The following is a 24,618-nucleotide window of genomic DNA, read 5'->3' on the forward strand; positions in this document are numbered from 1 at the left end:
TATTTTTTCTAGCTCCACAGAGTAACTTTCTGGTAGTTTGTTATAGCACTAAGTAAATTAATTTAGGTAGAATTATCATTTTTATTATGTTGGTATGGCCTAACCCTGAGAAATTAATCTCTCTCCAATTTCTTAGGCCTGTCTGTATTTCTAAAAAGAATGTTTTGTACTTGTATAATTATTGTGAGTGTCTTGATAAATAGACTCCCAACTTTTATTATTCTGTGGTTAGTTTGAATGCAATTTATCTATCTCTCTACCTGTGGAGTTTTATTGGTAATATACAGAAAGTTTGATGATTTGTGTGGGTTTCTTTTATATTTTCTTCCTTTGCTGGAATTATTAGTCACTTCAGTTAATTTGTAGTGGACTCTCTAGAGTTCTCTGAGTTATACAATCTGCAAAAGGTGATAATTTTGTTTCCCCATTACCTATGCTCATTCCCTCTTTCATGTCTTATTGCTCTAGCTAGTATTTCTAGATTGGATCAAAGACTAGTGGTGACTCTGCATTTCATTATTCCTGATCTAATTCAAAAGGTCTCTAGTGTTCTTCCTTTACAAATAATGCTAGCTCTTCGTTTTAGGCAGATACATTTTATCATGTTAAGGAAAGGTCTGTTTATTCCTATGAGGTTTTTTTTGTTTTGTTTTGGTGAGGCAATTGGGGTTAAGTGACTTCCTCAGAATCACACAGTTAGAGGGTGTTATATATCTGAGGCCGGATATAAACTCAGGTGCTCCTGACTCCAGAGTTGGTGCTCTATCCACTCTGCCACCTAGCTACCCCATTCCTGTGAGTTTTAATGCTTTTGAGAGAAGTGGGTGTTTTTGTAAAAAGCCTTTTATGCATCTACTGATATAATCATGTGACTTATTATAAGTTGATTATTAATATGTTCTATTTTTGTTGACGATTTTCCTAATATCTAACCAAGTATGTATTCCTGATATAAATCCACTCTGGTAGTAGTGAATAATCATTTTAATATGTTGCTCTGCCTTCTTTGCTAACATTTTATTCAATGTTTTATGTGGATATTTATTAGGGATCTCGGTCTCTAAGTTTTCTTTTGTTTTATCTCTTCTTGGGTTAGGTATCAGCACTATATTTCAATCTTAGAAGGAATTTGGTAACATCCCTTTTCCTATTTTTGTAAGCAATTTATGTAATGTGGGAATTGTTCTTTCAATGTTTGATAGAGTTTACTTTTAAGTCCTGGGGGGATCGCCCCTCCTTTGGGAGTTCCTTTATACCTTGTTCCATGTCCTATTTTGAAATTGGTTATTTAAATTCTCTTATTCCTGTTTTTTTTTAATATAACATTATTTTAAAAGAAAACCCCAAATGGGGTCACAAAGAGTTGGACACCACTGAAAAAATGACTAAGCAACAACTGTGGAAGAGGGATTAGAGTTGGTATGTTTGGTCCCACATGGCAGGGTGTGAAGCAATGTGTGGAAGCTGCCCGGTCATATTTCATCATGGTGGAAGGAAAAGCTTTGGATTAAGGTTATCCAGAATGAAATGGGCTGCCTCAAGAGATGGCAATCTCCCCTGCATTGGGGATCTACAGGGAAGGCAGGATGACCACTCTTCAGGTTCATTGTAGAGTGGATTCTTTTTGGAGTGTGGGCTAGTCTTAAAATCCTATGATTCTCGGGACCTTCTGTGTGTCTATGAGACTTGGAAACATATCTGACTCTTGGGGTAATTTCATCAATCTTACTCATAGGTTCCATATTGAACAGACCCACCACCAATGTCATCTTGGATCAGAGCCAGAATCCTAGCGTAGCATTCCCGCTCATTTCCAATGGTACCAACTAGGTACCATTTAGCAAACTACAGTTAGGGAGCTTGAAGCAGGCTGGGTACTTTAAGAACATACTAGAACACACCCTTAGATGATACAGTTTAGCTGAGACTGATGATAAGCAAGAAGGAACTAATCAACTTGGCAGTCTGCAATCAAAAACAAGATGGCTCTCCATGAGCAAAATTGCCTGGCTAACATTGATTTTGGTGGGGTGGTGGTGGTGCAGAGTTTGAGTTGCAAAGATTTTCTGCACACAGAGCCACAGCAATAAGCCTGTCTTTCTGTGGACTGTACAGAAAGGATTATAGAATTTGGAGCTTGAGAGCCATCTAACTGGCAGCATGGATTGGTAGACAGAGCTTGGAATTTGGAATTAGAATCGATGGAGTATTTGTGAATCACTTTCTGTGGTCCAGTACTGGGGATACAAGTACAAAGAATTAAGCTGACAGTCTAATGAGGGAGACAAGTTATAAAGACAATAAATACAAAGATATACAAAGTCTTTAAATATAAGATTGTTTGGGAGGGAGGTCACTAGTAGTTGGGAGGAGAGGTTAGGAAAGACTTCATGACTTTAATAGTTCTTGAATTGCTTCTTTTTTTTTTTTTTTTTTGGCTAGGCAATGGAGTTAAGTGACTTGCCCAGGGTCACACAGCTAGTGTTATGTGTCTGAGGCCACATTTGAACTCAGGTCCTCCTGACTCCAGAGCCATGCTCTATCCACTGCGCCACCTAGCTGCCCCTCTTGAATTGCTTCTTAAAAGAAAAGAAGGGCTCTTTGAGGCTGGAGAAAGGGGAGAGTGCATTCCAGGTACTTTGGGTGGCCACTGCAGAGGCATGGAGATAGGAGATAGGGTCATTGGGTGAGGAACAGGGGGCAGCCAGTTTTGCTGGATAAGTGCAGAAGGGAGAGTAATGTTCAGTGATTCTACAAACATAAGTTTTAGCCAGGTGGTTTAGCTCTCTACAAGCTAAATAGAGGAGTGTATATCGTGTGCTAGGGCCAACAGGGAACGCACTGGAGTTGATTGAGTAGGGAGTCACATTTGCATTTAGGGAAAATTAATCGGGCAGCATTGTGTAGGCTGGACTGAACTGGTGAGAAACTTGAGGTAAAGAGGCCAGTTGGGAGACTGTTGTAGTCATCCACATGAGAGCTAATGTGGGCCTGAACTAAGACAGCTGATGTGTGTTGGAAAGAAGGGGCCAGCAGTGAGAGATGATGCAAAGATAAACAACGTGATGGTCTCTCACCAGCTGGATAGGCTGAGTGAGGGAGAAAGCAGATTCCAGGGCAAGGCTGAGGTTATGAACTTGGGAGGGAGCCTAAAAGGACGATGGTACCTTGGACAGAAATGGGGAAGTTTGGGAGCAGAGAGGCCTGTGGGGAAAGCTTGAGTTCAGACATGGTGAGTTTAAGATGTCTCTGGGACATCCAGTTCAAAATGTCCAAAAGGCAATTGGTAATGAAGGCTTTAAACTCAGAAGAGGGAACAGGGGGCTCGATACATTTATCCAGTTAGTCATTGATAAAGAAATCCTAGTTAAACCCAAGGGAGTTGATGAGGTTACCAGGAAAAACAGTGTAGAAAAAGAAGAAGAGAAGAGGAGAACCTTGGAGAATACCCACACTTGGTGGTGAGGGTAGGCTGAAACAGATAATGAAGCAATGAAGGAGACTGAGGAGGCGCTGTACCTGTTGTTGGTGTCTATCACATGTATGTGAAATGCTTTGTTAATTTGAAAGCCTATGTAAGTGGCAGTTTTTACTATTCTTACTTACCCCAGCCTCCTCATTTTACAGAATAGGAAATTGAGGGTCAGATTGAGAATTAACAGCTAGAACTGGAACCCAGGCTTCTTGATTTCCGGTCCACTGCCCTCTCCACTATACCGACTGCTTTTCATATGTTTCTCTTTGAAGACGCCAAATCCAAACAAAGTTCTGTAAGCAATATAACCAAAGTCTGAGGCTCACCACTGATGTCCGTCCCCTTATGTTCTTCAGAGATTTCTCACTTAAACACTGGCCTAGTTGGGCTCCATTTTACTGACAAAAATTGTCACAGCAAGATTAACCAGATTAACTAGAACCAACACTTTGGTGAGCAGGGGGTCACTACCTAAAAACATTTCATATTCTGCTTCTGTGGAAAACATGCCCCTTTGCAAAGGTCCAACAAAAACACTAAAATTAATCAAACTTTATGCACTGAGTAAATTGTACTATTAAATTAGTAAATTAACTTTATTCTTTTTAAAAGACCTTTAAAACAAACTGATAGAAAAATGATACCTTCCCTAGGTACCCTAAGTTATTAAACCAGTATCAATTCATTCCAGTCAAGTCTGGTTAAGATTGCAGATGTCACGGAGATTTATCAGAAAGGGGAAATTATCTTGTGTCATGCAATCTACCTTTGCCTCTGTCATAGTATCTAATTATATAATCATTATGATACAGGCATAGAGCCTACTGTCCAGAAATGGATATGTTAAATCAACAATATGTATATATATTAATGTATATAACATATATTTGATTTATGATTACATTTTAGAATATATTTTTTGTTTTCGCTTGTATTTTTTTTTTAATTCCTTTACAAGTTCAATAGATGTGGAGTGGTTCTTACAGTGAAGAAAGGGAGTGGTTCTTACCCAACCATCATGCATGATGCTGACTTCTGCATTAGGTCGGATTTGGATCAAGAAGCATTGAAAAGGCCTGCAGGGGACAAGGGTGTCAGAAGGAGATTTTGACGTTGGAAAGTGAGCGGTTGTTCTTGGCATATAGGTCAGCAAAGATGAGGCAGGTTTGAGTGGAGGAGTGAAGAAACATACTTCAGTGCCCCAGAAGGCAGAATGACAACCAATTAGTAGAAAAAGGTTTCAGTTCAGTAGGTGGAAAAACCCCTGACAATTAGAGCCATCCAAAAATGTTTTGGTATCTCTTAGGAAACGATGAATTCCTCATCTCTGGAGCTCTTCGTCTGGAGACTGGATGACCTGACCACTCGTCAGAGATAGAATATATGTTATTCATCCTTTGGACAGAAGTTTTTTTTTTTAAATTTATTTTATTCTAATCATTGATTGAGAGCTGGTCTAAACCCCTCATTTTGTAGCTGAATTCAGGAAGGTTGTGCTCCCCTCCCCCATAGGAAGTGGCAGGGCCAGGATTTGAACCCCAGGCCTCTCCCTCCAGGCTTTTTCACAGACTGTACTCCCTTCACAAGTCCTCTGTCAAACGAAAGGGTTAAACTGGAGTTCTACCTCTAAAGCCTAAGATCCCTTCCACTGAATCAAAGCATCCTAGAAATGCAGAGCGGGAAGCCAAATGGTATCAGCAATCTCCATTCTAACTTGTAAATTATACAAGTGTATTCTTAGTGCATCCTCCCAGCCCAGCATCCCATCCCGGGGCAGCGGCTCTCTTGGCAGCCCTCAGCCTGCTGCCTGAACAGACCTCGAGACAAATGGAGGTTCTGGCACACGCTTCATCCGAGCGTCCCTTTTCGAGTTGCTCACGCTGGTTTTTGTCCTTCTCACTGTACCACAACCAGATCTACGAGGTAATCTCTGTAAACTCTTCCCACAAAAGGTAACCAACCACATTACAAATATATGAGAAGGAATTGGCAGTAGTAAAATTATTATTTTTGGTAATAAATAATAACTTTAGTAATAACCTGTACAGTTAGAACTTTTACTGGTGACTTAAGGGGCAGGAAATTCTTTTCTCCTCTGATTTTTATGAAGATGGCCTACGAATTTATTAAAGATATCTTGGATTAAAATGTGAGAAGGAAACTAATTTTTGCAGAGAATTTTCCTCATCATCCTACAAGACTCCATTTTTTTTAAAATTACACAGCTTTAAAGGCTGTTTCCAACAAAGGGTCTCCCATTCATGTGTTTAGGTCACCTAAGATTCCTTGATAAGTTCAAAAGAGAGAACTTTATTCATTGGTCCTCTGATTATCATTATCAAGCAGGGTTTCAAATAGAGGGACAGATGCTCATCCAAGGTGTTCACCACTGTCTTATCAGATGTACTATGCCAAGCATCGATAGAAAAGGGATCTGCTTTTAATGATGAGGTTCTGCAGATGGTTCCTGTTTGTGAATGACTGCACAGATTGCATCTGACCTCAGAACATCCCTTAAAATCTAACTACTTCTCAGTGAGATCCGTGGTCCCTAAAAAGAGATTTAGTAATAAATACAGGAATAAAGAAGTGAGCAAAGAATGCATATTGCCTAGATTTTATGAATCAGTATACGTATGTACCTTGATAAGCGCTAAATGTGGGTGAATAAATTGGGGCCAGAATCGAAGAGGAACAAGAGAGGAAATTGGTCCACATTTAGAAATAACATAGCATTTTCATAGATTCTAAGCAATTCCCTGCCACCAAACTCCAGTATTTTTAACACCAGTATTCTCCCTGTTATGTGGTCATCAAATGTGGAATACTACAACTTCAGGATAATCACAATTCCATGTGACTCAAAGGACAGTGGGAAAGGGCATAATGGTAGATGGAGGTGAGCTGGGGCTTATCATGAATAATGACTTCCACATCTGAGGTGCTTAATGAAAGGCAGCATCTTGTGATATAGGAATGCTGGACTTAGAGTCAGGACCTGAGCTCACATTCTGATTCAGACACTTAGCTGCATGATCCTAGGCAAGTCTCTTAACTTCTTTAAGGCCTATTTACGTTTCTTTAATAAACTCCAACTCTATCCAAATCGTCATCCTCTTTGAAGCCGTTGACACTGCTGATGACCCTCTTCTCCTTGATACTCTTTACTCTGCAGGTTTTCATGACACTAATCTCTTCTGTTCTCCTTTTACCTGTCTGACCTGTCCCAGTCTTCTTTCCTGGATTTTTTATCAAGATCACATTTACTAACCATTGATATCCGTTCCGCTTCCCTCTCTCTAAATTATCATACTTGGCAATCTCTTCAGCTCCCACAATTCAATTATCATCTCTATGCAGGTGATTCCAGCCCTAACCTGTCCGCTGAACTTTAGTCTCACAATTCCAGATTCCTATGGGACATCTCAAACTGGATGTCCGCTAGACATCTTAAACTCAACATGTCCAAAATAGAGCCCTTATCTTTCTCCCTAATCCCCCCTTCTTTCTAGTTTCCCTATTCCCGTAGGCATTAAATGACCATCCCAGTCACTCAGGCCAACAACCGAGGTGCCATCCTTGATTTCCTCCTCCCCCCAATATCTGATCATTTGCCAGATCCTGTCATTTCTACCACCATCCCTCTTTTTATACCCCATCGTTCCTCTGACACTGCCACTATTCTGGTGCTGGTCATTATCTCAGGCTCTGAACTATTGGACTAGTTGCTGGTGGGTCTGTCTCCCTCAGGTCTATCCCCACTCCAGTCCATCCTCCATTCAGCCACTAAAGTGATTTTCCTAAAACACAAATCCAATGGTGTTTCCCCAATAGTGTTTCTGCCCCAATAAACTCGGGTGATTCCCTATCACTTCTAGGATCAAATACAAAATCTTCTGCTTGGTGTTCAAAACCCTTCTGCAAGAAGCCTTTCCTTAACACTATGCCTTTCTAATGAGATTATCTCCAAATTTTATTCTTTATCTATTTTGTTTGTACACAGTGTTTTCATGTTGTCTTCTCCTCCTCCCCCCCCCCAGTTTGGACTGTGAGTGCCTTCTTTGTATCCCTATTGATTAGCACAGTGCCTTCCACATATTAGGCACTTAATAAAATGCTTCTTGACTTGATAATAGCACCAACATCACTAAGTTGTTAAGAGGATCAAATGGCATAATGTATATAAAGTGCTTTCTAAGGTGCTTAAAGCACTTTGTAAAAGTGAGCTATTTAATAATAATTTATTTAATAAATAAAAATGGTAATGAAGCCATTATCAAGGTCACAGGTGGCTGGAAAAGTTGTTGGCTCTTCATGTAGTGAGTGGTCAGCTGTTAGAAAGCCCTCCTGTTGCTCTGATATCCACAGAATATTAAGAGACCCAGAATTTAGATCATAAGCAAAGCCTTTATGCCCTCTGAGCCTTGGTTCCTTCATCTAAAACCAGGGATAACCAGGCTGGTATTAATCACTGAGAGAAAATAAACAAAGTTGTTAGAAAATCTTAGTGACTGCAGGAATGTCAGCTCTCATATTCATCGTGGCTTTGTAACTAGGAGTTATCTGGAGCATTGAATGGTTCAATGACTTGCCCAAGGCTAGACTTGAACTCAGGTTTTTCTGACTCCAGAGCTGGCCTTCCGTCAGCAAAGTAAGCTACCACCTGTGGGAAGCAATCCCTTAATCCATCCTGTTTCTGCTCACATCCCATCCCCCTCCCATGAAGCAATGGCCTTTCCATTTAGATTTCATGTAGAAATTTATTTTATAAACTCTATGCACTTATATTTAGCATATTTAGCTATTTTTTTTTTTTTGGTGTCTTATTTCCTTACTAGACTGTAAGTTCTTTGAAGACAGGATTATCTGAATTTTCTTTCTCCCATAATGCATAGCATGGTGCTCTGTATACAGTAGGCATTTGATAAAGGTTTGTTGTATTGTACATCTGGAACAATGTACCTGTTACAGTTATGAATGTAAATCTCCTAATCACTAATAAAGAAATTTGAAGAAATAACAGTGGAGAAGTGTTGTCAATCTAAGGAAAAGTGGCTTATTCTGTAGTGAAGAGGGAAAATAAATATTTGTTTCTTTTACTTGAGTCCTAAAGACCCAAGATGATTGTGTGCCCAGGCTGTATTTGACAGCTCTGTGGCCTATACTGACAACAGATAATGAGAAATAACCTCCCTTGAAGTAGGTATCTTTCATTGACTTGTAGCCATAACATGTGAAGGAGCCCAGCTTTGTCTGCAAGATAGAATCTACTTGGCTTAGTCTCATCCTTTGAAGGATTGCTTTACAGTGGAAAGAATGCTGGTATCCAAAGACCTGGGTTCAAGCCGGCCACTTAAGTAGCTTTTATGCAAATCACTGAAGCATTCTGAGCTTCAGTTTGCTCATCTATCACTCCGGGGTCTCCACAGTGATCATGCTCCCAGGAAACCTCATCACTAAGAAACTTCAACATTCTGTGAGACTGTATCAGCTTTAGTATTCCTGCCTCATCAATACGCTCTGCCCGTCTGATTGGAGGATAGAGCAAAGAACTTCTCCCAAAGCCTCCATTTAAAGAGGGCTCCCAGATTAGCAACTCTTAATTTCCTACTATCTGTACTCCACCCCGCCACTCTGAAGGGTATCTTGCCACTCACCCTTTCAGCTTCTTTTTGCATGTTATCTTCCCCATTTAGATTGTAAACTCCTTGAGGGCAGGAGCTCTTTCTTATTTGTATCTCCAAGGCTTAGCACAGTGTCTGGCACATAGTAGGAGCTTAATATGTGAGAACACTATTCCTTTGCTGCTGGTGGGTTGCTAGCATTCATGGAGAGCCTTCACCTCAATGAGTGGGTGAACTTTTTTTTTCTTTTATTCCTTTTTTAAAAAATCAAGAGTAATAACTTCACTAGAATCTTTACTGCCAGAGCAACTGTTTGTTCCCTGTTCATATTTCACTGGAGCTAATCATGGTCCCACTTTTCCTTCCTCTTACAGGATGAAGAGTAATTTCTGTTGATGTTAAGCATAATTTATCCTTTCTCTTTGCACTATTTGATAAAGACTCAAGTTTTGGTTTCCCGTAAGTGAAAATTATTCACTTAACTCACTTTGTCATAGATGGCAGCCAGAGGATATTTTAAGTTTCTAGATAATGTAAGAAGTCTCCTTCTGCTAACCATCTGATAGAAAAATCATTTCTAGCTTTCGCTATTTCTTTATAGCCAATTGCCTCTGTGAGAGTTAAATTGTCTAACAGTGGATGTTGGAAGCATCCTTGAAGGGAGAGATTTGCTTCTTGGCGTAATTCTGCAGGCACTGTGGTAGGCTACTTCAGAGGCATCAGGGAAGCATGGTGTGGTAAAGTGAACCCTGCATGAGAATTTAGGGGGCCTACTTTCTCCTCCCAGCTTGCTGTGCTGCCCCCAGAGCCTCAGGTTCCACATCTTTAGAAGGAGAGACTTGGGCCCGCTGAGCTCTGAAATACCTCCAAGCTCTTCTCTAGGTTTCTGAGTCTTCTCAGCAATACCTTCACATTTTAGGATCCAGCAAGCAGCAACAACTCAGCTCAGCAGCTGGAAGCAAACCGGTTTTATAGTTATTCCTGTTTGTTTGTGTTGCAGGGGTTGGAGGGCAAATGATGAGGGGAGTATTGGGTCATCAGCTGCAGACTTTGCCAGGGTAGGGACAAGCCAAGGAGTCATTAGACATTATACTGGCAGAAGATCAAGTAGAATTCTGCTTTTGCTTTCAAGTTGACCCATATTATTTATCTGTCTTTTAGAATGTAGCATTGTCCTTTTTTTTTGGTACTCTCACAGTTCTTTTTAGTAAATAGTTATTCTGCATAATCTGTTTAATTATTAGCTCCCCATTTTGAGACAGAGGGATGCAAATGGCCACCAGCAGTAGCAGCAGCACCCCCTCAGCTGGCAAGTCTGTAAACAAGCAGTTGGTGCTGAAGCTGGGACGTTATACCTTGGTCCCTGGATCTCAGTTTTAACCCCTCTCTTAGTTGAAAATGATTTTCTTTTACAAATATCCTCTCACTTTGTACCTTTTCACCTTCATTGCAATCATTGCTCTGTCAAGAGATGCTAAGATCACAGCAGACACACGTACTCTGAAAAGGATAATAATCGGTTTTGCTGAAAATCACAGGGCAATGCATCATGGCAGGAAGAAAGCACTCCATTTCTAGAGTCTGCTTGAAATTTAGGGCTAAGTGTTTCCTATGTGATCCCATCTTCCTTATAGACTTTAGTAAAAGGTCTAGTTAACTTTAGATTTTAACTGGTGAATTACAGGTAAGAAACTATTGAAAGGTTACAGAATATTTCTTCTGGAAAATTCATCTGATTAAAATGAAATTTTGGTATAAATTCTCCCCAACCCTACTGTGAACTTCATTGGAAGTATACTAGCTGGACATCAAAAGGCCTGGGTTTTACTCCCAGCTCTCCAACTATCTCATTGTATGACAGTGGGTCCAATTTGTCCCTTAAACACTCCATTTCCATATATGTGGGTAGGATAAAGGATTTGTCCCCTTAGCCTCTGAAATCTCTGATTCTACTCGTGTTGTTCAGTGGGTAAAGATCTCACCCTGTCAGTGGTAAAAAGCCACAAGGAACAAGATTTAATCAGTAACAGTAGGATAGAACAATCCTGTTTGGGTTTGAAAGGTTTAACACGGATTAAAATAATTTGCTTAAAAGAAATCTGATTACCAGAACCAGCTAAGTTATTAAACATCACAGAGTAAAAATGACCTTCCATGTCCTTTTCCTCGGTCCTTAACTATGCTTATTTGGATTACCTGGTTTATTAAAATGATTGACTTATTTGTGGGGGAGGGGCATTGGGATGTGTCTGCTTTGCTTTCAGACTTCCCTGAAGTGTGTAGATTTTGTACCATATGGAAATGAAAAGTCAAACTTAAGTGATGGCTGATGAAGAGGGAGGTGATGGTAGTGCAACTCTTCTTCTTGTTAGGAAAAGAAACTGTCACCCCCATCTGTACCAAATGTGACTGCCGCATGTTTTCCTCTTCTTAGACAGAAAGGAATGTCAGCTGTTACTGAGTTCAACACAATCAAACTGTGTTTGCTTTAAGAGCAGTGGGATCCGGTGGAAAGAGGGCTAGACTTGAAGAGATGGGAGTTCTGATTCTGCTTATAGCCTTGCCTATAATTCGCTGAATTTCATCTGCAAAGTAGTGGGTGGATTTTCTGCCTACCTCACACAGGGCTATTAGAAAAGTATAAAACACTGTGCAAAATGAATTGTTTATCCTGGTAGGGAAATTTTCTGGGTCGGTTATATCTGTTGTTTTTCTCTGTGTTGTGTGTGTACACACACACATATATTCATACATATACATATAAAATTATAATTTATAGGATCAATTATATATAAATCTGTCACATTTCCCTATGAGAGGAGCATAAATACTCACCCAAACCATTAACTATTGTTGTTCTGTTGTATCTGTCATAAGCAACGTACCAATTTTCTATCATTGTGCCCTAGAGCAGTTTGGGGATGGACCCAATTTTTGGAATTAAATAATTAAATGAGAATGTCCAGGGAGAGAGGAAATAGGCTTTGTTAAAATGTTCGCACTGGCCCAAGTTAATAAGATGTGTGAGGTGGGTGCTATGACAAGTTTATGCAAGTCCAAAGTATTTTTACTGTTAACTCCCCGTTTTGTTGCTTTTGCCTGTTTTTACCTATCACGAATAGTCAGCTGGTGCTTAACATTGCTCTCCAGACTCTGTGATTTGTTTTCATAGCAGAGAAGGAAACTCCTTAGAAATGTAGCAAATGTTTATTTTTTTTAACAAGTACAATATTTATTTTTAAATAAGTACAATAACTTGTTTCAAATACATGGAAACGTAACTTCCTGTCAAGACCATCAGCTTTTTTTCTGTGACTTGGCAGCACTAGCAGAACACATGGGAAAGTAAAGAGTCGGTTTTTGGTGGGGCTTTTCCCCCCCAGACTCGTTTCTTTCCTAAAGAAAAAACTGGTAGATGTTGTAAATATCCACCACTGGTGCACATAGTTTCCCAGATAATACTCCAAAACATTAAGGATCCATAATCCCATTTGTCTCCTCTGTGCCTTAGATGGTCTTGATGAATTGCTATGGCCAAAAAAAAAAAAAATTCTTTTCTTAATTTAGCCAGAGAGGACCTCCAATGACCAGTGCATTCCATCAGCAGGCCTTGTAAAATCTGCACTCCAGAGAGGCTCCTGGTTGACAAGGCCACCCCCCCACACCATTGTAACGCACTAGAAATGGATATTATTGAAGGTGACCCTAGGTTCTTGAAAACTGTGAGCATTAGCCTTCTTGCCATAGCCAAACAGGATGAGGAAGAGAGCATGACGGTTAAAATTGTGAGGATTAGTAAGGAGAGCAGGGTTGCCCTCTCCATTTTTTCATGGCTGATCATGGAAGCGATCATAGGATTCAGAATTGGAAAGTTCCTAAAGATCATCACCCTTTCATTTTACAGAGAAAGAAAGGAAGTCACCCAAAGTAGAAAGATGGGTTAGATGACAGAAGAAAATTTCCTTTTCTTCTAATATTTCTTCTTTTGGTACTAGCGAGAAGCCAGGCAGCTAGCTGAGCATAATGCCTGGTACATAGCTGATGCTTAGTTGACATGAAAACAGAAGTTCTGTTTGCATCTTCAACCTCAATACAAAGTTATCCACTTCTATTAATAAAAGCAAGAAGTAAGACTTCCCTGTGACTTTATCAGTAGTTGTCGACCCAACACATTCTGGCCTTTAAAAGTCATATCACTTTCTTGGCCACAAGTGAGGAGAAAGCCCATTCATTAGGCATGCCCGTAAATAAAAGCTTGTAACAGTCAAAAGATGGAATGTTGGTGGAATAATAATAATAACAATAATATAATAGTAGCTAGCGTTTACATAGAAGTTGCCATTTATATGAATCATCTTTCTACTTAATTTTTCTCCTTTCCCCCTACCACCTTAACCTTTAAAGTTTATAGAAAAATTGGTGAATATTCTTTACATTTCAGTGCTAGGAAAAAACTAAATCATCAGGGTATTAGAATGTCAGCAACTGATTTGTAGTTTCTTTTCAGATACAGAATTTGTTCCCTCATATTTTGAAGGTTTTTTTTTCTATTACCTATGTTTTATTGGCAACCAGAACAAAGGAAACACTGAGAAAAATATTAATAGCAACCACCCACTGCCCAAGCTATTCACCACTATATGTCTACCAGAAACCAAGGGTGGAAACCAGGGGCGGAAGTTCACTTTCAGACCTGAAGAAAGATGGAAAATAAGATCCCTGGAATAAGATGTAACATTTCCAAATCAAGGAGACCAGTTTTCTTGAGTTACCATATATTTGATGAATTCCCTCTGGGTTCTTAGGCTGTGGTTTGCCTATTTTATACTAGGAAACCATGTAATCTCTTGGTTTTTCTATGCCCAGGGTGGCAGTTTGGGATCTAATCCAATTGGAGAATTGGGGAAATTGAGAGTTCTGTGTCTATCAAAATTATCTGCATTATGCATGGAGTTTCCATACTAAGAGTTCTCAATACAGATGAAATCAGAGGTCTTGGCCCTTTCCCCCACCACCAAAAGAGAGTAAAATGTAGTTTTTTAAAATAATATGTGTTCGAGGCAGTATCAAACTGCTTTAGATGTAGTAGAATCTTCCAACTCTTTCTAGTCAAGATGAAAACTTAGAGTAACAACAATAGGTTGCTTCGTTGGTTATGAAGAAAAAAAGTCCAGTAAAATTCATTACCGGCTCCATACAAAGTGAAGATGAAGGTCATTGGACAGTACGATTATAAATGCCAAAAATATAAAGTAGGCATTAGACGTCTATACAGAGAACATTTGCCCCCGGTACCTCTTCTCAGCTGCTTGTGGAAATGATAACGGCTCCCTTGTTTATCAGAATATTTCGGAAGAAGAGTAGCAAGTCAATACTTATTACTTAGGAAAAATTGGAATACAAAATGATGTCCTTGAGTTCATCAGTGATATTGAGGCAGTGAAAAATAGTAAGGGAAAAAGCGTAAAAGAAAATGAACAAGTTGGAAAATGTGGCACATTTACAGAAGACAAAAAATAATTCATTGGGGTTGGGGAAAAAAACAAGAGGACAGCAGTTATAATGCTGTCTAATAGCAGTGGGGGAGAGGGGGTGGTGCTGGGCTTGTCACAAGTGGCGGAAGGTAGCTGAGTTAGAATCTTGCCTCCGGCAAAGGTCTGACCTCGTGCCAATGGCTTGACCACTGAGCCTCAAGTTCCTTACCTCTAAGTGGGGATAAAGATGGCACCTCGCCCCTCCCCCACACACACAGGGTTGTGGTGAGGTGATCTCCAGTGAGGATGTTTGCAAACCACTTCTTGTTCCCCAGTATTCTCCCACTGTGAGATCCTGAACCTCAAAGTCCCTCGCTTTATTTAATCAGTACTGAGTCCTTCCTCCTCAATGAGCATGCTTCTCTTTCTGTGTGCAGAATGTCCCTTGGAGGCACAGAAGGTGGTGGGTGGGAGGGAACCCAAGGACTGAATGTGGCTGGCTAAAGCCAAAAAAGAGATACAGCGCTGCTAAATTCCCACTGGATGCTGAGGTCAATAACAGGATAAAGAGGACACAGGTGATGATGATGATAGCCAACATTTATATAGCACCTACTATGTGCCAGGCACTGTGCTAAGCACTTTACAATTATCTCAACATCCCTGGGAGGTAGGGGCGATTATTATCCCCATTTTATAGATGAAGACACTGAGGCAAACAGGGGTTAAGTGACTTGCTCAGGGTCACACAGCTAGTAAGTGTCTAAGGCCAGATTTGAACTTGGGTCTTTCTGATGCTAGGTCTGGCCCTCTATCCACTGCTCCACTTGGGTAGGTCTAAGAGCTAAACAACATAGAGGAGGAGGAATGCCTTTTGCTCAGGCTGGACAGCAGCAGAAGTTAGGAAATCACCTTGATGCTGGATGTCCTAATAAGAAGTCTCTTCTCTTTGGATTTTCCAGGTGCACCAGAGGCTCTCTTCCTGGCAGCACCTGCGAGTCGTTCATTGCAGTACGGTAGTGCCCTCTGATGGTAAGTCTTGGCACAGCCATCCCATGTCATTCCTGGCTTGTCTGTCTCCTCCCATGCAGTTTGCTGCGCTGTCAGCCTCGTAGGTTTGCAGAAAGGCCTCAGCACCCAGGGCAGCGGTGGTCAGGATGGAGAGAGAAAGCTAGCACGTTGGCCTTGGTGTGTGCGGGACCCACTACACTCGTTGCCAAAAACTGATCGAGTGTTTAAAGTTTTAAAAGACAGAGAGTAGAAATCAAAAAAGAAAGTGGCATATTAATGAAATCTTCATGGAGGGGGTAGGAAACAGCCCTAGTCTGTTCTGTTCCAAGTTTCCTTTTGGTTTTTTTTCCCCTGGTGGGAGAGGAACGACTGTAGGACGTGATTACATGGTAGGTCACAGAATCGCCATGTTCTTGTCTTTTGTTGGCCTACAGCCCTAATAGAAACCGCAACATTTTCTTGTTTATGCTATTCTTTTGTGACATTTTTCTCCATCTAATGCTTTTGGGGGTGGGGAGAGAATGAGCAGATGTTTGGGGAATTAATCAGTGCTACTTAGTAAGCATGTACCGTTGATTGTCTCTAGAGATAGCAGGACATATGTGAAGCCTCACCTGAAGGCTGAAGTAGTTTTCCTTAGGAAATGGTGGTTTGAGTTATATTTCCAAAGAGTAAGGACGAATTTGTGCTGAGCCTTCCATCTGTGTACCAACAGCACATGTTTACAATGCAGTTGGGTGGGTTAGGGATGAATACATTTTTTGGATTCTGAGATGGAGATGAGAACTGTCGCTTTAATCTTATAGCATCAGCCCGTGTGTGTAGTAAGTATACAAGAAGTTCTTATAAATTGGGAGGGCAGGAGGGACAGTCAGAAGGAACTTCAGCCACCAGATCTGGAAGTGATGGTCTTCTGTAGAGAGCCCACTGGTATTTATTCATATGGCTCTGGTATACCTAGACAGAGTTTGAAAGGCAAGAGAGGGGACATGGAAACCAAAGTGGGTTTCTTTTTCTACCTTCATGGACACAGCTGCCATTCAGGCAGTCACTGCATTGTAGAAGAGCTAAAGGGAGGTTTATTTTGCAGCTAATAAAGGATAAGGGGCCCTTTCTGAAAGACCATAGAGGGAGGGGGCAAAGGAAGATGATAAATGATCTATACTGTTTGTTATCTGCTGAAGGATCAGTGGGGGAACTCGGACAAGCTTTACATGGCACAAGAAGGGATGGATAGGTTAAAGTTGAGAATAACAAAGAAAAGGTAAAATCATTAAAGGTACACCATTACTTGGAGTGCTCTTACTGAAAATCCCACATCTTAAACTGACTGTGTCCAAGCCAGTGAGAAAACGAGAGGATGCTTGGAGTCGGGGAGATTTTAGACTTCAAACACTTGAGAGTTGTGTGAACCCGACAGGTCATTCAACCGCTTTTGTGCCTCAGTTTCCTCATCCAAAAAATGAGGGCAATAAGACCCATCTTACGGAGTCCTTGAGATTCAAATGAGATAATGTATGCTTGGACTTTGTAAACCTTTAATCACCTGATACATGTGATGACATGCTACCTTGCCAAATAAAAATAGCCTAAATTCAACCCAGTAAATGTATAGATTCGTTAGTAAATGCAGGGTGCATTTTGGGGATACAAAGATGAGTGGTATTTCAGCCCCTGCCCATGAGGTGCTTAGAATCAAATTGGACAAAGGAGAAAAACACACAATTATAGCACCTCCTTCAGAGATGTTGTGAGGATCAGATGAGATGCTACATGTGAACATCCTTCATAGACTTTAAAATCACTGTGTAAGTGTTAACTCTTTTAGGTTATCACAGTTGTTGTTATTGCCATGTGTGATCCATGCCAACTAGGAAAGTTAGTGTATTTGATTTTGTAATGAGATTCAGCCTTCAGCAAAGTTCTCTTGATTACTTAAGTTTATGGAAGGGTTATGTGACATTTACATCATTACATATGGCAGAGCTATAGCATAGCTTAATGCTTAGGGTTATGCATGTTTATCTCTGTCAGTCAAGAAGCACTTGTTAAGTGCTGACTATGTGCCAGTCACTGGGCTGGGGATACAGAGGGGCAAAAGCAGGTTCACTTAGCTCTGGGAGTTCACCGTTTAATGGCAGAGACAATGCGCAAACAGTGATGTACAAACGAATACAGAAAGGCTAAACTGGAGAAAGTAAACAGAAGAAAGGTGCTGGCATTAAGGGGGACGACTAGGAAAGGCTTCTTTTAGGAGGTGGGACTTTAACTGAGACTTGAAAGAAGTCGGCAGGCAGAGATGAGGAGGGAGAGACTTGCTGGTGGGTGGGCAGCCAGGGAAAATGCCTGAAATAGGGAGGTGGGTTGTCTTGTGTGAGGAACACCAGAGGCCAGTCACTGGATTGCAGAGTGTGTGGGTTATGGCAAGGTGTACGAAAACTGGAAAGGCAGGAAGGGGCCAAGCTAGAAGGGCTTCAAGGTCTTAGGGAGTTATGGAGTTTATTTAATATGACCAGATCTGCGCTTTAGCAAGATTACCCTGACAGCTGAGCGGGGATGGACTGAGACTGGCAGACTGACAAGCAGACCATTGCAGCATCCAGGCGTGAAGTGATGAGGGACCAGGGTGGTAAGAGTGCAGAAGGAGAGAATGGGGCATAGAGAAGGGACAAGAATTGACAAATGATTGGATGTGGGAGGTGAGAGGGAGGAGTCAAAGATGACATAACAGGAGGTCGCAAGCTCAAGCTCGAGCCATTGAGGAGATGGTGGTATCCTTGACAGTTCAGAAGAGGGCAGGATTTGCAGGGGAAAGATAATTAGTTAATGAAATAATGAGTTAAACACATGTTGTATGGGACATCCATTTCAGGATCTTTGTTTGGCAATAGAAGAGGCAAGAACAGAGGTCAGGAGAAAGGCTAGGGCAGAGATGATAATTCAGTCTCTAGGAACTGATGAGATCACCAAGTGAAACAGCATAAAGGGAGACGAGAAGACCCAAGACAAAGCCTTGGGAGATACACATGGTTAGCAGGAGTGACCTGGATGAAGATCCAACAAAGGAGTAGTCAGGCAGGAGGAGAGCCAGGAGAGAAGAGAGCATCATGGAGAAGAGGGTGATTGGCACTGTCAAAGCGTGCCAAGGATGAGGATTGAAAGGCCATTTGGTTTGACAATTAAGAAGTTAATAACTTTGGAGAGAGCAGTTTCAGTTAAATGATGAGCCCAGAAACCAGCCTGCAGAGAGTTAAGAAGAAACAATGATGGAGGAAAGGCAGTGGAAGCACCACTTGTCCATGGCCTTTTCAAGGAATTTAGCCTCAGAATGGAGGAGAGATAGGAGACAATAGCTAGCAAGGTTAGATGGATGAAGGGAGGGGTTTTGAGGATAGGGAGACACAGGCATGTTTGCTGGCAATAGGGATAAGATGGGATCACTTACACATGTAGAGGGGTTAGCTTTGGCACAGAGAAAGACCACCTCTTCAAGTTGCTGTTGTTGCTTGTCCTTTGCTGTCAAAGGGCACCATGACATCAGGGAGGTGATGCCATGACTTGCAAATAAATTGGACTTAAGTGAGGGAGGGCTGTGCAAAGTCACTAGCCTCGCTTTCTCCTCCAGAGCCATCTGGATCCAGTGGCAAGATAGAGATCAGGAAGACTAGAGATGACCCTGCACCTCTTCATGTGAGATAGGAGTAAAGGAGGAGATAGGGGCAAAAGGCATGAGGAGGAGGAGGAGGAAGGGAAGAAAGAACTCTTCGCAAACAGCCTCCATTTTTTTCAGTGAGCTATGAGGCAAGGTTACTCAGCTGAGAGGATGAGGGGAGGGGGAACTATGGGAGGTTTAAGGAGAGATGAAAAGGTTTGGAAGATCCGCTGTGGTGAGTAGGATAGTGAGTTTGGGAGGTGTAAAAAGGTTGCTTAGCAGAGGGGGCCCAGTTGAAATGATGCAATGTAAATTCATAGCAGACCCAGTCAGCACAGTTTCATGAGTCTCAACAGCTTTCAGCAGCACGTGTCTTCATAGTGAGACTTTTTAAACTCAAAGGAGAGGAGACTGCAGTGTTTTATTAGCCATATAACCATTTAGTGAACTGTTTATATCCCATTTTATTTACCTACACATTTAAGATGTAAAGAAGGCTATTGTATGAAGTCTGATTACAAAAAAAGTTCTTTTCTTCATTGAAATGTAAAAAAATTAAAATGATATCTTAATGCCATTTTTGGTTCTGAAACAACTAGATATGCAAAAAAAGGAATGTTGACAGGTTTAGGGAATGAGAGGGAAGAAAAAAATATTGACCATGCAATGGTTTGAAATAACTAAAAGTTAGCGGGCCTGAGTTTATATACTGGCTCTGCTTTTGACTGCCTTTGTGACGTTGGACAAGTTACCATACCTCTCTGTGTCATTTTTGCATTTGTAAAAATTAGAGGGAATAAAGTTTCTTTCAACTTTAAATCCATGATCTTACAAGGCAGAAGTAGAAGTGCCATACTTTTGGAGGGCCTAGAAACCATACAGATGGATTTGGACTAAAACCAGGGCAATGGAGAAGCATTGAAGGTTTTCAGATAGTGGAATAGTCATGCTTTATGAAGATAAATCTAGCAACATTGTTGGGGTTGTGTGGGTAGGAACTAGAAATGTTTAGATAATTTAAGAGGCATTTAGTAGAGTATTCCAGATGAGGTATGTCAAGATCCTGAACTAGGATGTTGCCACTGGAAATGGAAAAGGGAGGATATATTGTCAGAGAAATTATGTAGATAGAAACTATAGGTTTTGAGTGTGGTGAGTAAAAGAATGTTGGGCCACTACAAAAATAAGAAAGTACGAGAAAGAACTTACATAGAGGAAGATGATGAACTTAGTTTTGGACTATGAGAGTACTGAAAAGTAGAGTTGTTTGTTGACATTCATTCCTAAACCCGGGATTATTTTGTGTTCTTCCTTGCCTAAGAGTTTCTGTGTCCCATTATGAAGAACACTCCTGTACGTGACACAGATTTTGTTTTAAAAAATTGTGTATCTGTTGTCCAAGGACCAGCCTAGATAATTTAGGATAGACTCATCACTCAGTTGGCTACAGACTGATCAATTTTTTTTCAGCAACAGCAACTCATGAAAATCTATGTGATGCAATCCACATTTGTGGAGAGAGTATTTTCATTGATGAAATCTCAGATTCTTGAAGTGTTAAAACCAAATGGTAAAGAAAAAGGAACCCAACCAAACAACTTGGTTGATATAATTTTCCTTAAAATCAGTATCTTTTTTGTGTACACTGGCATCTGGCTCTTGTCATCCTACATGCTTTTATATCCATATTTTGACTTAGCTTCAACTAGAAACTATTTCAATAATTCATAAACCCAAAGAATTTTTGTGTGACTGGTTGCAAATTAGGAAAGGGATTACATTAGAATCAAATTTAGGGAGAATAAGGAAGCCTGAGAATTTGGCTCAATGGTAGTGTATCCTATAAAAGACATGGAATTGAAGATAGATGTTCATATGTAGAAGACAGCAAATAAACTAGTTTGGCCAGACCACAGACCACCAGAAAGGGAGTAATGTGTAGTTAGTCGGGAAAGGAAGGTTGGGGAGGGTTTGAAATGCCAAACAAGGATGTTTGAATTTGATCCTAAAGGCAATCAGGAGCCATTGGATCTTCGTGATCAAGGGAGTGATGTGGTGAGACCTTTGCTTCAGGAATATCACATTGGCAGCTCTGTGGAATACAGATTGGAGAGGGGATAGATTCAAGGCAGGGAGGCCAGTTATGATGGCTGAAATCATCCAGGGGAGAGATGATGAGGGACTGAAGTGGGGTGGTGGTGATGTGAGAGGTGTTATGGAGGCAGAATTGACAAGACTTGGCAAGTGGCTAGATATGAGGAGTGAGGTATCAAAGATAATGCTGAGAGTCTAAACTTGGGTGATTACAGGATGGTGGTACCCTCAACAAAAAGAGTCAAGTATAGAAGAAGGGTGACTTTTAGGGGAAAGATAAGTTCCATTTTGGATATGTTGAGTTTGAGATGCATAAAGGATATCCAGTTGGAAATGCCCAAGAAGTTGGTGATACAGGATAGGAGCTCATGAGAGAGTGTGGGCGTCTTGCTTATAACAACATTCAGGCAATAATTGTTGAATGACTAAATTCTCAGCTGGCAGTCGGCCTCAGAAGGGTGGCATCCCTAGGGATTCTCAACAGCAAAAGTATAATCACACATGCCTCCCTTACGTTGAAAGTAAATACAGAAGTCTTGTCTGATCCAGCAGCCCCTAATACTCTGCTTAGTTAAATCCAGGGGTCTGAAAGAGAGCATGAATACCCACCTACAGATACAAGGGATTTCCACAGGGATACCCTTATCCTTTGTACATGTTTCCTTACTTCCTTCAAAATCACTTGTGTCTGTTTGATCTTACGTTGCCATGTTGTGAGAATAATCTGCAGTTTAAGATAAAAGGAGGTATTCATTAAAATAATACACGTGCTTGTGTGATAATAGGTACTTTGTAATATGAAGGAGTGGGAAAGGGCAGTGTTAGCTGTATCATGAATTTGAGTGATCTTACATCCCTTTTTGTTGTTTGTTTACATTTTCTCCCCATCAGACGTGACGGTGGTTTACCAAAACGGGTTACCGGTGATATCTGTGAGGCTCCCGTCCCGGCGTGAGCGCTGTCAGTTCACGCTCAAACCTATTTCAGATTCGGTTGGTGTCTTTCTACGACAGTTGCAGGAAGAAGATAGAGGAATTGACCGAGTAGCAATCTATTCACCAGGTATAGTCCCCTTCGATAACTATGAGCTCTCACTTGTAAACCTCGAGGAAGCCAACGTGTGGAAAGTGATCTCTGGTGCCTTCTGAATTCACAGGGACTTCTCAGAATGTGACTGCTCCCTTTTTTCACTGCGGTTCACATATGCTTAGAAATGGCAAATAAAAGACTATGCCCTGCCAAGGATGGGCAATCACATTCTCATTGCTTGAGACCTTTTAATGTAAGATTTAGGTACAGAGTAAATTATTTCAGTGATAATTATTGAGCCTTCCACTTTGGAAGGATGAAATCTTAGGGTTTTACTTTTTAGACACTGGGTCTTTGTGGTAAAGGTTCGACCCGGGGAAAAAAGATGCTAGCTTGAAAAGCATATATGTTAAAGACTCTTCAAGATGTTGGAGCAAGAACCATCCCAGCTCTCTCACAGCTTACTCCAGTAAGGATGGAAAAAAAAAGGGGCGGGGGGGAATGGACCAAGATATCAGCAAGAAATTCAGGGAGAAGCAAAGTAAGTCCATTGAGCTGCCCGCATTTGTGCAAAGAGAAAACCTGTGGGTACTAGGAACAAAGTCCTGGCAGAAGAGCCCAGACCAAGAGTTAGCGAAGGCCTCTTGTAGCCTGCAGTTAGTTCAGTCATTCTGGCCCCAAACCAGGGCTAGATTGGGCAGTAATCAAAGCATTCCCTGGATCAGCCTGTTCTGTGCACTAGCTGGAAAAGTTCCCAAGGGCCTTGAAAAATACAGTGCTCATTAACAGATAATACAGATCTGGATCAAAGGAGACCCTATGTTCCTTCCAGAAGTGCACAGAGCCTGGCCTCAACAAAAAGTATCAATTCAGTAAGTAAGGCTGGAAAAATGAGTAAACATGAGAAAACACTGACAATACGAAAGGTCATAGAGCATGGGACGAGACACAAACCCAGAAGATGAGAGTAACTCCACACCATCTATAAGCAAAGTGTCAAAGAAAATGTCAGATTTGCCACAAGCTATACTGGAATTTCTGGAATAAAGGAAGAAAGAGTTTTAAAATGATCATGTAAATTAAGTGAAAGCATTATAAAGCTTAAAGAATCAGAAGGAACACAAATAGCTTAGTGCAGAATGTGCAAAACCTTACTCAGATAACAAACTCCTTGAAAATCAGATTGGACCCAGACAGATCAATGATTCCATGAAACTAGAGAAATACTAGAACAAAATGGAAAGACTGAAATAATATCAGAAAATGCAAAATATCTACCTATGAAAAACAATTGACTTGGAAAACAGGTCAATAAGAAATGATCTAATAATCTTAAAAGTAGCTGAAAATCTTGACTATTTAAAAAAAAAAAGCCTATCAGATTTCAAGAAAAAAATAAATAAAAACTACTCAGACCTATTAAAATGAGGGGGCAAAATGAAAATAGGAAGAACTCACCAGCCACCTCCAGAAAGAAACACAAAATAATCACTCCCAGAAAAGTCATAGCCAAAACCTTGGAGTTTCCAGGTCAAATTAAAAATAATACAAGCAGCCTGAAAGAAAGAGTTCAGATACCAAGGAGCCATAGTCAGTATTATAAAAAAAACAAAACAAAACTGGAATCTACTACTATAAAGAAGAAAACAGTATTCCAGAATGCGAAAAATATATGTATTTTAAATGCTTATAACCAAGAATAACTTACTCGGCAAGACTGTAACTGAGTATAATGTCGTGAGAAAAAAACCCACAATTTTAATGAAATATGTGGGGTGAGGGAGAGGGAGGAGCGACACCTAGTTTGTGAGGTTGAGTGAAGGAAATTCAGAAGACACTAGAGTTTGAGGGGAAAGTGATGAGTTCTCTTCTGAACATGTTGAATTTGAGATGTTTATGAAGCATCCAGGTCAGAATATTGAATAGGTAGTTGGTGATGTGAGACTGGAAGTCAGAAGAGAGGTTATGGCTAGATAAGTAGATGTGAGAATCATCTGCATAGAGGTGATACTTTAACCCATGGGAGATGATAAGCTTACCAATTGAGATAGTATAGAAAGAGAAGAACAGAGTTCCCAAAAGATGGACACTCCAGAGTTAATGGGTATGATCTGGATAAAGAACCAGTAAAGGAGACTAAGAAGGAGCTATCAAACAGGTAGGAGGAGGATTACGAGAGAGCATCAAAAGAAAGAGGGAAAGGACCCACGTGGCACAAAAATATTTTTGTAGTGGCAAAGAACTGGAAATTGAAGGGGT

At 40.7% G+C, this 24,618-nt stretch overlaps 1 protein-coding gene across 1 annotated transcript in view; it reads left to right on the forward strand.

The window, feature by feature from the left end:
* Positions 1 to 24,618, forward strand: part of MCU (mitochondrial calcium uniporter) — a 168,948-nt gene that overhangs the window by 123,620 nt on the left and 20,710 nt on the right. Inside the window, exons 2-3 of the mRNA XM_027859067.1 lie at positions 15,536 to 15,605; positions 22,222 to 22,392. Of these exons, the coding sequence (XP_027714868.1) occupies positions 15,536 to 15,605; positions 22,222 to 22,392 (241 nt within the window). The remainder of the gene's footprint in view (positions 1 to 15,535; positions 15,606 to 22,221; positions 22,393 to 24,618) is intronic.

This window comes from Vombatus ursinus, unplaced genomic scaffold (genome assembly GCF_900497805.2).
Source record: "Vombatus ursinus unplaced genomic scaffold, bare-nosed wombat genome assembly UNPS02000749.1, whole genome shotgun sequence".
NCBI classification, from domain to species: domain Eukaryota; kingdom Metazoa; phylum Chordata; class Mammalia; order Diprotodontia; family Vombatidae; genus Vombatus; species Vombatus ursinus.